This window comes from Eptesicus fuscus, chromosome 14, assembly GCF_027574615.1.
Source record: "Eptesicus fuscus isolate TK198812 chromosome 14, DD_ASM_mEF_20220401, whole genome shotgun sequence".
NCBI classification, from domain to species: Eukaryota; Metazoa; Chordata; class Mammalia; order Chiroptera; family Vespertilionidae; genus Eptesicus; species Eptesicus fuscus.
In genome coordinates, this window is record NC_072486.1 from 12,410,459 (window position 1) to 12,423,422 (window position 12,964).

Genomic DNA, 12,964 nt, shown 5'->3' on the forward strand with positions numbered 1-12,964 from the left:
GCACCTCCACACCTCATCCCCTCCGATTTCGCTGGGTGCGAGGCAACAGAACAGCCTTTAACCTCCGCCGCCATCTTTTTCAAACTTCTCAATTTGTACTTCTTAATCCCTTCATTTCAGTCAACTCTACTGAAGTCTAGCGCCGCCGGGAGTTGCACGGAAAGGGCGCCCGGGCCTCCGTCCGGTGCGCGGTGCGCGCGTCCCGCGGAACCAGGCGCGCGAGGGCTGCGCGGCTGGGACGGGCGCTGGGCGGCCGCCGAGCTCCAGGCACCGCCATCACCGTGTTCCGGACGTCGCCGCCGCGGCGTCCCCCCAATTTATACTTTTTAATCCCTTGAATTCAGTCAACTCTACTGAAGTCTAGCGCCGCCGGGAGGTGCACGGAGAGGGCGCCCGGGCCTCCGTCTGGTGGGTGGGGCGCGCGGCCCGCGGGACCAGGCGCGCGGGGGCTGCGCGGCGGGGACGGGTGCTGGGAGGCCGCCGGGCTCCGGGCGCCGCCGCTGCGGCGGCGTCCCCAGCGTCCCGGGCCGGGCGGCCTGCGGGGGGCGGCGGAGTTGCGAAAGTGAGTGAGTTTCCCAGGGTTTCGCCCGGAATGGGGTTCAGTGCAATCGGAGCCGGCGCTCAGCGCACTCCGGAGCCTTTATCTCCTTCCTGCCAGTGAACTCCGGCCAGGTCATCAGCCGCCCCCTCCTCTCCGGTTCCATCCTCCCCGCAGGCGCGTGTGCTCGTGTCTCCGCCCGTTTCTCCATACCTCAGGCTTTTACGGCTTCCCCGACTGTCCCCGTGGCCTTCTCCTTCCCCCCAGCTGTGGGCATTTCAGTCCACCAACTTTCCTGTGGTTCTGGACGATGTCCGTTCTGACCTCTAGTTGTATTTTTGAAATTGTTGTGCCCGGCTGCAGGTTAGGTGTTTAACCTATGCCGCCATCTTGGTTTCCCCGGGTTTCGTCTTCCTTTCTCACTTTTAGTTACTATAATGCCATAAGATCCTTTTCCACTTCAAAGTTCTTGCCTTTGAGTCCAACTTGAGGTATTCTCTCAAAACCTGAAAGTATAGTCCTTTTGATCTATCTCTGACATAAAAATCTTGGAAATTAGGTTACAGTCAGTACTACAGAAGATTCCAATTTGAAACTGAACCTTTGACAAGGGTCCGATGATCACTCAGTGGGGAAAGGACAGTCTTTTCCACAAATGGTGCTGGGAAAACTGGATACTGCTCAAGTTGCCTCTGAGTGATCCCTGTGTTTGTACAAACGTAACTGTCCCTCTCCAAGCAGGCATTCTCCCACAAGTATGCATTCTCCTCCTGCCTCTCCGCTGGGCCCGGATCTCCGGGGCCGCCGCACGTCCCGGGCGGGTCCGCCGCGCGCTCTCCTTTCGCTCACTCGCTCACGCTCGCACTGAACTCGTTCACAAAGTTGCCGGCGGTGGTGGCGCCGAACTCGCCCTTCCCGTCTCCTCCCCTCCCCTCCCCTCCCCGCCCCATGCCTCCCCCTCCCTCCCCGGCCGCCCAGCCTTAACTTTTCATTGAACAATGATAAAACGTACACACACCCACCTTCGCAAATCCGAATGTGCTGTGTTCAATTTGTAAATAGTCATTTGGTCCAAATATATTTGGCACACTTCCAATGCGTGCCAATTCATGATATTCCAAGAACATACATCTGTTTGCAGTCTTATGCCAGGACCAAGTCTGTGCACTTGCCGATGGGATGCATACTGTGCACAGAGCAGGCTCGGCGCCGTGTGGAATTCAGAAGTGAACCACACACACTTTAACCCTCAGGAAGTCTAGTGTCCAGCAGGGATGAGAAAACCGTAAGTAAGGGGTTAGCCATTGGAAAGGTAATGGAATGCTGATATTGCTAGGGATGAAATAGTACTTTATTTGAAGAAGGCTCCCTGGAGGAAGTGGAATTTTTAACGTCATGACCTTTAAGATTAATTAAAGCTTTAACAGGTAAGACATTTTAAACTTTGAGGAATGGCTTTCTGAGCTGAAACAAATATGAGCAGAAAAATTTTGTGTATATGTGGCTTTCCATCACTTAATAATATGCATTTTCCATTTATTTTCTGGATGTAATTAAGTGACTTTTAATAATTACTATAAAGAAATCTCATTTGACGTTGCTGTTTTTCTGAAAATATTTCTAATTTACGTGCTGAATTGAAGTTTTGCTTTTTCCACTGAATAATTCCCTTTTACAACTCCAGATCCTGGGAGACCACTGCCATGTTAAAACTCTCGAATGTACCTCTAACTGCCTTCGCAGTAAAGTGCAGTCCGATAGAAGGCAGATGTGTCAGGGTTGTTATAAAGAGTTCCGTTGCTAAAATAGGACAGTGTTCCTGTTACCAGACATGTCCCCTGTATTGACCTTAAGGACAACGTGGAAACCAAGCCAGAGCACCCAGGACTGCTGTGTTTCCCATCAGATCATCTTCTTCTGAGACTTGAGTCTAATTGCTTCTGCCTCTTGGTACTGGTCCAGACTTACTGTCCATCTCCCAGCCCCTCTGGCTTCTACCCACACCACCTGCCTATAGGCTGGAGATTCGACTAAGAGCAAGTTAATCAACATGAAATCTTGGCTAAAGGACATATTTGTCTCTTGAAGAGATATCTGCACCCCCATGTTCATTGCAGCATTATTCACAATAGCCAAGACCTGGAAACAATCCAAATGTTCATTAATGGATGAATGGATAAAGACTGTACAACATTCACACACACACACACACACACACACACACACACACACACACACAACTCGGCCATAAAAAGAAGGGATTCCTGCCTTTTGTGACACCATGGATGGATGTTGAGGACATTATGCTAAGTGAAATAAATCAGATAGAAAAAGACAAATACTATACATTCTCCCTTAGATACAGAATCTAAAAAAAGCCAAACTAATAGAAAGAATAGAATGGTGGTTGTCAGGTGTGGGGTTGGGGTGGGGGCAGTGGGGAGATGTTGGTCAAATGGCACACACTCCTAGCTATAACATGAAAAGTTCTGGGGATCTAATGTATAGCATGGTGACTATAATTAGTAATACTGTATTACATGCTGAAAGTTGTTAAGAAAAGTAGACCTTAAATGTTATCTGCACCAACAGAAAAAGTGGTAATTCTGTGAGGGGATGGAGGTGATTAAACCATCACATTTTATGCCTTGAGCTTAGGTATATGTTATATGCCAGTAATACCTCAGTAACGGGGAATGTTTGTCAAAACTTCATTACCTGTGTTCGAAATGTTTTCTCTCTGATCTGGATGGTAGTTACAGAGGATATAGGTGTATAAATTTATTCAGTTATACTAAGATTTGTGCATTCCAATAAAAATGTAAAAATAATAATAACCAAAAACTCCATTATCGTAGCCACTGAAGTATTGCCAATTTTGGTCTATCTTGGGGTAATTTTGCAATGATTTATGCGTTGTCAAGCATGTAAAAATAGCTCCGCAGAATTTTTAGTGTTTTTCTTTTGCATTCCTTTAAAAAAATGTTTTTGTTGATTTCAGAGAGAGGAAGGGGGAAGGGATAGAAACAACAATGATTAGAATCGTCCATTGGTTACCTCCTGCATGCCCCACACTGGGGATCGAGCTTGAAACCCGGGCATGTGACCTGACTGGGAATCGAACTGTGACCTCCTGGTTCATGGGTTGATGCTCAACCACTGAGCCACACCGGCTGGGCTGTATTCCTTTTAAAATTTTTTTTCAGTCAATTACTTGAAATAACCTAAATAGGGAACAATGGAAGATTAATTGTAACAATTGTTTGTACATCTTCAAAATTGCAAACGAAAGGGGAAAAGGAACAAAATTTCTGGGGGGAAAAAGATGAAAATGCTTGTTGTAAAAGCACTTTTTTGATGCTTCAGGATTTTCACTAAAATACCTAGAATTTGAAGATACTAACATGCAACTAAATTATTACTTTGACCCCATTGTCATGTTTATCAACTTGCATCTGGTCTGAAACTTTTCAGTCAGTTTTTAAGCCAGTCTTCCCACGTTCCCACCTCAGCACCCCCTGACTTCCATCCTCATGTCTGTAGCTTTTGGTTAAAATTCAGACTGAGGTCTACTGGTGAGTAAACAGTAACTGTGTGATAATGTCAAAGGGAACAAAAATAGAACTTAACAGCGAAGTCTACCCCTAGCTGTGGTTGCCAAGGTTCAAGCACCAAAAGAGAGAGAAACATTCCCTTCTAAGAGAGCTTTGTTGGGAAATAAAACATTAAGTAAACTTGATGCCATTAAATTATAGCATTAAGACTGTAAAATCCAGGAATGGTATAAAAATTAAATTTGAGTTTCTTCTCCCCAACCAACCCAGCCAGGCTCACCATCTTGGATGGGTTTTCTGATAGCACGAAGTGCTTCTTAATGTCATTATTGTTTTGAAAGACAGCGATTTAGTGTGACCTCTCTTGTTGGAACAGGACAGCTGGGAGGTGGTGGAAGGACTGAGGGGAGAGGTGAACTACACCCAGGAGCCACCAGTTCAGAAAGGATTTTTGCTGAAAAAGCGGAAGTGGCCCCTGAAAGGCTGGCACAAGGTAAGACGCCGGCCTGGGCCTCACCTGTATTTTAATTTGAAGTTGAAAATGGGGACCGAGGGAAGACCGGGCGTTTAAATGGAATGTGTTCATCAATGATACTTTCTTCCCCACAGAGATTCTTCTATCTGGACAAAGGAATCTTGAAGTATGCCAAGAGCCAAACTGATGTAAGTCTCCTTGTTCATCAGTGTGCTGTTGAGGAATTCGGAAGGGCTAGTTGTTGTCAACTCATGGACGAGATTGTGTCCATGGCGGGGGACGGGATTCCATTTCTCTGAGCTGGAACCACGAGGGTATATGGAACAGGGGGGCTGCTCCCCAGCCCTGGGTTCTAGGTAGGCTCAGTTCCCCCGCTGAGTGGTGGTGGGGGCTCCTCTCAACACCCTGCTGTGTACCCAGGGGTCTGTGCTGGCCTTAGGTCAGGCTGAGGGGTACCCTGGGTGGGAGAAGACATTTTTGCAGCGAGATGACAGGAGCAAGACATAGGGCAAGTGTAACGGTGACTGGGGGGTTTGGTGGGGAACCCTTAGTGAAGGTGACATGATGGTCCCCTTGGTTCTGCCCCTCGTAGGGGCCCCTCTCTCACCCAGCTCTTCTCCCATCCCCCTTCCTCTCCTCGCCTCTTAGGGTGCTCATCTTATACGGTTGCATACAGAACATTTGGTGTAACGTTGGACCCACAGTAGCCTGTCTGAGCTTCCTGTCCCTACCCCTCTTTTTAAATCACTTCCCCGTGAATTTAACAGGAGCAAGAATTGTGGGAGGAAGTGCAGTTAAAGGTGAATCCGCTGCTGTGGAGTCGGTCCATGGGGCTCACCTTCTTGCTTCCTCACCCACTGGCTGGGTAAACCACTTGTTACAAAGCCCCTCCCAGATTAAACAAGACAACGTATGTGCAGCACTTGGAACTCAGTACTGCCTCACACTGGGTGCTTGATGAGTCGTAGTTCTTAGGGTGACTGTTAGTGGCTGGGGCAGGCGGAGGGGGGTCCAGGATGTTACCACCATTGCGGCGTCCGGTTCTCAGGGCCCTCCTCCTGCCTCCGCAGATCGAGAGGGAGAAGCTGCACGGCTGCATCGATGTGGGGCTCTCGGTGATGTCTGTGAAGAAGTCAACCAAGTGCATAGACCTGGACACCGAGGAGCACATCTACCATCTGAAGGTGAGCCCTCCCGGCTGCCGTCTCCATGGCAGAGCTGCTGCATGTTGCAGTGCAGTACTATTGACGGTGCCTTTTAATGTCCAGACTTCTAAATGCCCAGCCAACGTGTAGATCTTCCCTATGAAAGCATTGCTGATGCGCCCACACTGCTGGAGGTTTAGCATCCTTGTCCCCGCATCCCCCTGTACCCCTTCGTAATTATGGCAGTGATCAATGATAAAAACATCTTCATGTTTCCAAATACAGTATCATGTTTAGTGAAGAACCACTTACTATGGGTTAAAATATGTTCTTTGAAATATAATATTTAATATTTAGCCTGACTTACAACTTTGGCCATTAAATCTCTCATATTGCATTGGATGTCAGGACGTTACCCCCTAAAGTGTGGGCCTTGGTCCAAACAGTACTTGTGAAAGCGGCTTAACTGCCGCCGTCCCCTTCTTCTGCGGGTGGCGGAGATGGTTGAAAGCATGAGACAAGAGCTTTGGAGGTTCAGATCTGGTTCCATGCTTGACCTGGCTATTTACTAGCTCTTGGCCTTTGGCAAATTATTTGATGTCTGAAGGCCTCAGTTCTCACACCCCAAATGGGAATTATTATAGTGCTCGTCTTGTAGGGCCTCATGTAGAAAACTTGGCCTAATGCCTGGCCCATAGTAATCTCAATAAGTTTAGTTATTATATATAATTATTAGGTGGTTCCCAAATATTAGAAATTAATTGAGAAAATGTTAAGACACTTTTTCTACAGAGAGGAAGAGAGAGGGATAGAGAGTTAGAAACATCGATGAGAGAGAAACATCGATCAGCTGCCTCCTGCACCCCCCCCACTGGGGATGTGCCCACAACCAAGGCACATGCCCTTGACTGGAATCGAACCCGGGACCCTTGAGTCCGCAGGCCGACGCTCTATCCACTGAGCCAAACCGGTCTCGGCGACACTTTTTCTTACTTGGTCACATTATTTGGACTTGGCAGTGGGGGCTGAGGGTTGGGAGTATAAAAGCATGAGATTATCAGCTCCCTGTCCCCCCATAGCATATATGTGTGTGGTGCTTGGGCAAATAGACATGTAACATATATATGTGATCCATTGGCCACACAAGATAGTCAAGTGCATTCTGCTTCCTAGCCCAGGGCCCTCCCCCTGTGGGTATGGTGAATTGTGTAAAGCAGGGTTTCTTACCCTCAGCAGTGGCATTGGTAAAGATTTTAACAGCATTGACCTAAATTTTTCTTCTTAGAGGTGAACCTCCCACACATCCTTTGGGGGTATTATTATTATTTTTTTAAAAATATATTTTATTGATTTTTTTACAGAGAGGAAGAGAGAGGGAGAGAGAGTTAGAAACATCGATGAGAGAGAACATCGATCAGCTGCCTCCTGCACACTCCCTACTGGGGATGTGCCCGCAACCAAGGTACATGCCCTTGACCAGGAATCGAACCTGGGACCTTTCAGGCCGAAGGCCGACGCTCTATCCACTGAGCCAAACCGGTTTCGGCCTTTGGGGGTATTATTAATTGTTACTTTATGAGTCTGTGTTCTAATATACAAGAATCTAGTGACATGGTGGGCTGGAGAATATTTTGCTGTGGGGGCTTGTTCTGTGCATTGCAGGATGTTGAGTGGCATCCCTGGCCTCTAGATGTTGGTAACAACCCCCTCCAGTTATGACAACCAAAAAGTATCTCCAGACATCACCAAATGTCCCTGGGGGGGAGGGGTAAACCACCCCTGGCTGAGAACAACTGGTGTGAAGTAAAGGAAGCAGAGACCTATAATCTTTAAGAAAAAGCTTTAGGAAAGAATATTTTTCCCACCCCCACTTAAATGGTCAATCTTCTTTACAATAATTTAGGTTATTTCTCCTTGTACCTCAATGACTCTTAGTTGTGTGTTTTGACACGGCCATGAAATTATAGGGTCTTGTTCATCCACTATTCTAGTTTACTAAATAAAAGTGATTTTTAATTCCTAATTTTTAAAGAACTAGAACGCCTGCTCTAACTGGTTTGGCTCAGTGGATAGAGTGTTGGCCTGCGGACTAAAGGGTCCCAGGTTCGATTCCGGTCAAGGGCATGTACCTTGGTTGCGGGCACATCCCAGTAGGAGGTATGCAGGAGGCAGCTGATCAATGTTGCTCTCTGATTGATGTTTCTAACTCTCTTTCCTCTCCCTTCCTCTCTGTAAAAATCAATAAAATATATTTAAAAAACACAACAACTAGAATGCCTTAAGACATATTAAATGCTAATATCATGACAACATAGTTTAATACTTCTGAGTTGATTCAGTTGAAGTTCTGTTTGTGCTTCTTGCTCATTCTCTTGAACGTGAGCTATGACTGTCAGTGTAGGTCGTGTAGTTATCAGAAGGTTCTACTTCGTAGCCTCAGAGGCAGGCCGTTTTTAAATGTGGGTCATCCAGTGCCATTCTCTTATTTTATGGATGAGGGATCTGGTAGCGGAGTTACTTGGCTGTCCACCCACAGTCCTAGAACTATTTGAAGGGCTGAAACAGAACCCTGGTCCATTATTTAACAAAGTGCTTTTCATTCTTCTGTTTAACCAATACAAAATGAGTCAAGATGAACACTTTGGGCACTGATTTTCAAGGGCCTCTGAGAGCAGATCAGTGCACAGGATGACATAGATTCCTGTTAATCACACCTGGGAAATGAAATCTATTTCAAGGACATAATTTAGGGGAGATGGAGAGAGGAGCCTGTTTGTATTGCTTCTTCCTGTACATGACACATTCAAGAGCACCTGGAGAGGTTTTAAATCTTGTACATACTTCTAATAACACAACAAACATAAGAGCCAACCTACCATTTCCCAAGTGGATGATGCAGCTGACATTTATTTCCACATCCTCGCTCTCAGCAGTGGCATTGGTAAAGATTTTAACAGCATTGACCTAAATTTTTCTTCTTAGAGGTGAACCTCCCACACATCCTTTGGGGGTATTATAAATTGTTACTTTATGAGTCTGTGTTCTAATATACAAGAATCTATCATTTTTCATTTTGGAAATATTTAATATACTCTCACACACCCACAGAAATATTGACTATTAAGAAATGTCTATGCTGTGTAGGTGTTTGTAATATTTTTTGTAGTACCTTTATGAACATTTGAAATGTTTTATAATAAAAATTACTATTTACGAGCAGTATTTTTCATGGAAATTAGATATTAACAGATATTTATGGAGAGAATAGCTAATTTTTTTAAAAAGTATATTGATTTTTACCCACTGGTGAACGTTGACCTATGAACCAGGAGGTCATGGTTCAATTCCTATCAGGATACAAGCCTGGGTTGCGGGCTCAATTCCCAGTGCAGGAGGGTGGGGATGGGAGTGGGGGGTAGGGAGGGTGTGAGGGGCGTGCAGGAGGCAGCAGATCAATATTTCTCTCTTCATCGATGTTTCTATCTCTATTCTTCTCCCTTCCTCTCTCTAAAATCAATAAAAATGTATTTTTTAAAAAGAATATTGATTTTTAGAAATAAAGGAAGGGAGAGGGAGAGAGAGAAACATCTATATGCTTGCAATATTGATTGGCTGCCTCCTGCACACTCCCTGCTGGGGATCAAGCCCACAACCCAGTAGGGGGTATGCAGGAGGCGGCCAATCAATGTTGTGTCCTGATGCGAAAATGAACCAGGACGATGCCCAGCCAACTGAGCCACACCGGCCAGGGCAAGAATAGCTAAATGTTTGTGTGTGTGAGTTTGAAAAACCCTGGAAATCACCAATAATACTTTATCAGATTTTTTCTATCTCTGAGAGCAGGAGAAACGTTCTTCTTTTAAATAACCTTCACATTCATTAACATATTCCTCAGCAATGTAGCCTCTGACAGAGGTTTACAAGGTTAAATATTTTAGGAAGAATTTACTAAGCCATTCCAGTTCAGAGAAGATTGACCTGAAAAGTCCAAATTATGAAAGAGTTTAAAAAGAAAGCAGGGTGCTAATATTTTCAGCAGGGATAGGATAAGCTGGGACACGGGACTTGGAAATGCTTTGAGGCAGAGAACTATAAATTTCAGTTTTATTTATGGTTTAATATAACCGATACTGTTTTTGCTTTCCTACTGTCAGTGTAGCAATTGGACCCTCCCATAGAAAACCTAAATGTATAGTTTACAAAACCATGTTTACTCTCTTTCCTCCTCAACTTGTCCCATAGATCACATAATGTAAACGAAGTCCATAAGCTGCCATTTCGCTCTTGAGTGACTGAGTGACGCTCTTCTTTCCTTCTCCCAACCTGACACAATGTAGGTCAAGTCAGATGACGTCTTTGACGAGTGGGTGTCCAGACTCCGCCACCATCGGATGTATCGTCAGAATGAGATCGCCATGTTTCCACACGAAATGAACCACTTCTTCCCGGGGCCCGCCGTCACCGACTCTGCGCCTGGGGCCTTGGACTCCCTCTCGAGTCGGAAGGTAACCATTTGCCAATAATGAACCTAGCAAAGGGGTGGCTCTGGGTGGGGGAGTCGCCCTTGGGGAGGGCGCTGGGCCTGAGGAAGGAATGGTTGGAGGGGAGGAGCAGGGAAGCCTGAGCTGGTATTTAATGAGCCCGTTTGTCCCGTGAGTCACCAGGGCCAGGGAGCATGTTCCCTCTGGGACGGCACCTGGAGAGTATAGCGTGTGACGAGGAACTTTATACCCCAAATGCTCCACCTTCCTCTGGACCAGCCTGACTTTGGTTTTCTTATCTGGTTGTGAAAGGCAGTAGGTGCATTGATAGCCACGTGGGATTGCAAAGTCCCCCCACATTTATCGTGATTTTGATATGATTATCATTGGACAGAAGAAGGACTGCAGTCCAAGGCCTCCTGGCCTGGCCGGGTGACAGCCAGAGCCAAGCTCTTCACTGGAGGGCTTTGCTAGAAGCTTCCTTCCCGGCCAGGCAGATGGCTTCCCTTAGGGACTAGCCCACGTGGTTATCCATTTACCTTAGAGTGCTCCCACGGGCTCTGTCTCCATTTACACTGGTTTTTGTCATCTCTGGAACAGCGGAGCAGTATATCAAAGCAGAATTCGTTTCAAACCGGAAGCAATCTATCCTTTTCCTGCGGAGAGATTCGCGTCCCATTGTGGTTGCAGTCTTCGGAGGACATGGAGCAGTGCTCGAAAGGTAGGGCGACTGGACACCCCGGCCCCTTTCCCTCCCCGCTCTGCGATCAACCGGTTCGGCATTGACACCTCGGGCGCATCGCATCCCCCATCACTGTCCACACTCCCGCTCCTGTTTTGCTGATTAAGTGCGCTCGTGATTAGCAAAGAACACTCTCCTTGCAGCGTGTTATGTCATCACCGCTTCTTTTCTATTCAAGTACTGATGCCTGATTTCCACGCGGGCGTATTCAGCCACAGCCTCCAGGGTGGGGTCTGCACAGCTGTCTGTTTGTTTAAATGCCAAAAAGGATTCGGACACACATCTAAGATTGAGAATCACTGTTCTAGAGGCGAGCGGAGACCCACACAAAACAGGTGTTCTCTGCCCTGGCTGCACATTAGAATCACCGAGAGGCTTTCAAAGTGCAAGAATACCCATGCCCGGGCCCCTTCCCCCCCGAAGAATCTCTTTCAATTGGTTTGGAGTAGGGCCCTGGCGTCACGAATTTTTTAAAGTTCCCTAAGTGATTCTAATAAGGAGCCAGGATTGACGACTCTTGCCCTAGGCGGCTCAGTGTTCTCAACATAATTAGCTAAGAATCACCCAGGAAACTAAATAACAAAATAGTCACCCGTGGGATTGTGGGTGCTCTGCTTTAATTGTTTGGGGGTGGGACTTGGGCATTTAAAAAATTTCCCCAGTTGATTGTAAGGTGTAGCCACGACGGAGAACCAGTGTTAGAGAAAGATACCAGGTGGTAGCCTTGAGGACGGCATTTGCTTCTGGTGAATGATATTACCGTCTAGGGCCATATAGGTTTTGCCCTCCCAGTAAATATCACTCACGAGCGTCACTGAGTAACATTTTGGGACAGTAGTCCTTGAAGCATCGTCCGAGGGGATGGACCACCAGCACTGGCCTGGCCTGTGAACTTAGACATGCGGAGTCTCGGGCCCAGCCCACATAGTCTGAGTCAGAAACCGAGGTGGACCCAGCGATCTGTGGTTGTCCAGGTTCTCCGGGGGATTCTGCTGGCACCAGAGTTTGAGAGCCACTGCCTTAATGCCTTTGGGCGTTGATTCCTCAGCAGACACAGCTGGTTCACCCAGTAAACAGCAAACTGAGGACTGTTTTTGAGTTAGTGAGCCAGGAACTGGTCCGAGAATATCTCAGGTCCTCTTAGGTCAGTCTGCAGAAGTGCATCGTTTAACTTGAACCGGGTCCTTATAAGCGGACAGTGACACCCTGTTATTGCAATATTGGAAGTGATGATGATGGTGGCTTATTTGTGCTTATAATGTGCCAGCACTCTAAAAGCACACTGCATGTATTAGCTCATTTAACTCACAACTGTGAGCTAGGTATATAATTATCCCCACTTTCCAGATGAGAAAACTGAGGCACGCAGCAGTTACATAATTTGCCAAAGACTCACAGTTCATTAAGTGCATTCACACAGAGGCAGCCTGGTTCTCCAGATCCATACCTTTAACCATGACAGTCTACTGCCTCTCCTGTAAAAAAAGAAGTCGCATTTCCTATCCTAACAGGTGCACATCAGATATCGATAAACGAGAAAAGTAGCTGTGCTAGCACAGCGGTGCCTAAATGCCCAGATAAGGGCCCCTGAGTCGGCTTTTTGCTTTTCTCCCGCAGACCTGGCACACTGCCACTCCTACCTGCTGGAAATGAGCCAGCTCCTCCAGAGCATGGACGTCCTGCATCGGACGTATTCAGCGCCTGCTATCAACGCCATCCAGGTGAGCCAGGTCCCTCTTCTGTTTGCCTCCTGATGCTCTCCTGCTTTCCTTTCTCCTCCCCGCCTTTCACTAACAGTGGGATGTTTGTCTGGTCCGGTGCTTGGGCCAAGTTCAAGGGGATGGAGATGGTTACTTTGCTGTGCGTTTTCCCCTATTGGTTTGGTGGGTCTTACTGTCTGTGCTCTCTTTCCCATTTTGAAACAAAGGGCGGAGCTTTTGAAAGTCCCAAAAAGGAGAAAAGATCGCACAGGAGGTGGCGGTCCCGAGCTATTGGCAAAGATGCTAAAGGAACACTACAGGTAACCACC

The 12,964-nt window shown here is 46.8% G+C and overlaps 1 protein-coding gene across 4 annotated transcripts in view; it reads left to right on the plus strand.

Moving 5' to 3' along the window:
• Positions 1-12,964, plus strand: part of OSBPL3 (oxysterol binding protein like 3) — a 149,898-nt gene that overhangs the window by 87,087 nt on the left and 49,847 nt on the right. For all 4 annotated transcript variants that reach the window (XM_054725998.1, XM_054725997.1, XM_054726000.1 and 1 more), the window contains 7 exons: positions 4,469-4,585; positions 4,702-4,755; positions 5,638-5,751; positions 10,050-10,217; positions 10,794-10,914; positions 12,553-12,656; positions 12,863-12,955. In XM_054725998.1, the coding sequence (XP_054581973.1) occupies positions 4,469-4,585; positions 4,702-4,755; positions 5,638-5,751; positions 10,050-10,217; positions 10,794-10,914; positions 12,553-12,656; positions 12,863-12,955 (771 nt within the window). The remainder of the gene's footprint in view (positions 1-4,468; positions 4,586-4,701; positions 4,756-5,637; positions 5,752-10,049; positions 10,218-10,793; positions 10,915-12,552; positions 12,657-12,862; positions 12,956-12,964) is intronic.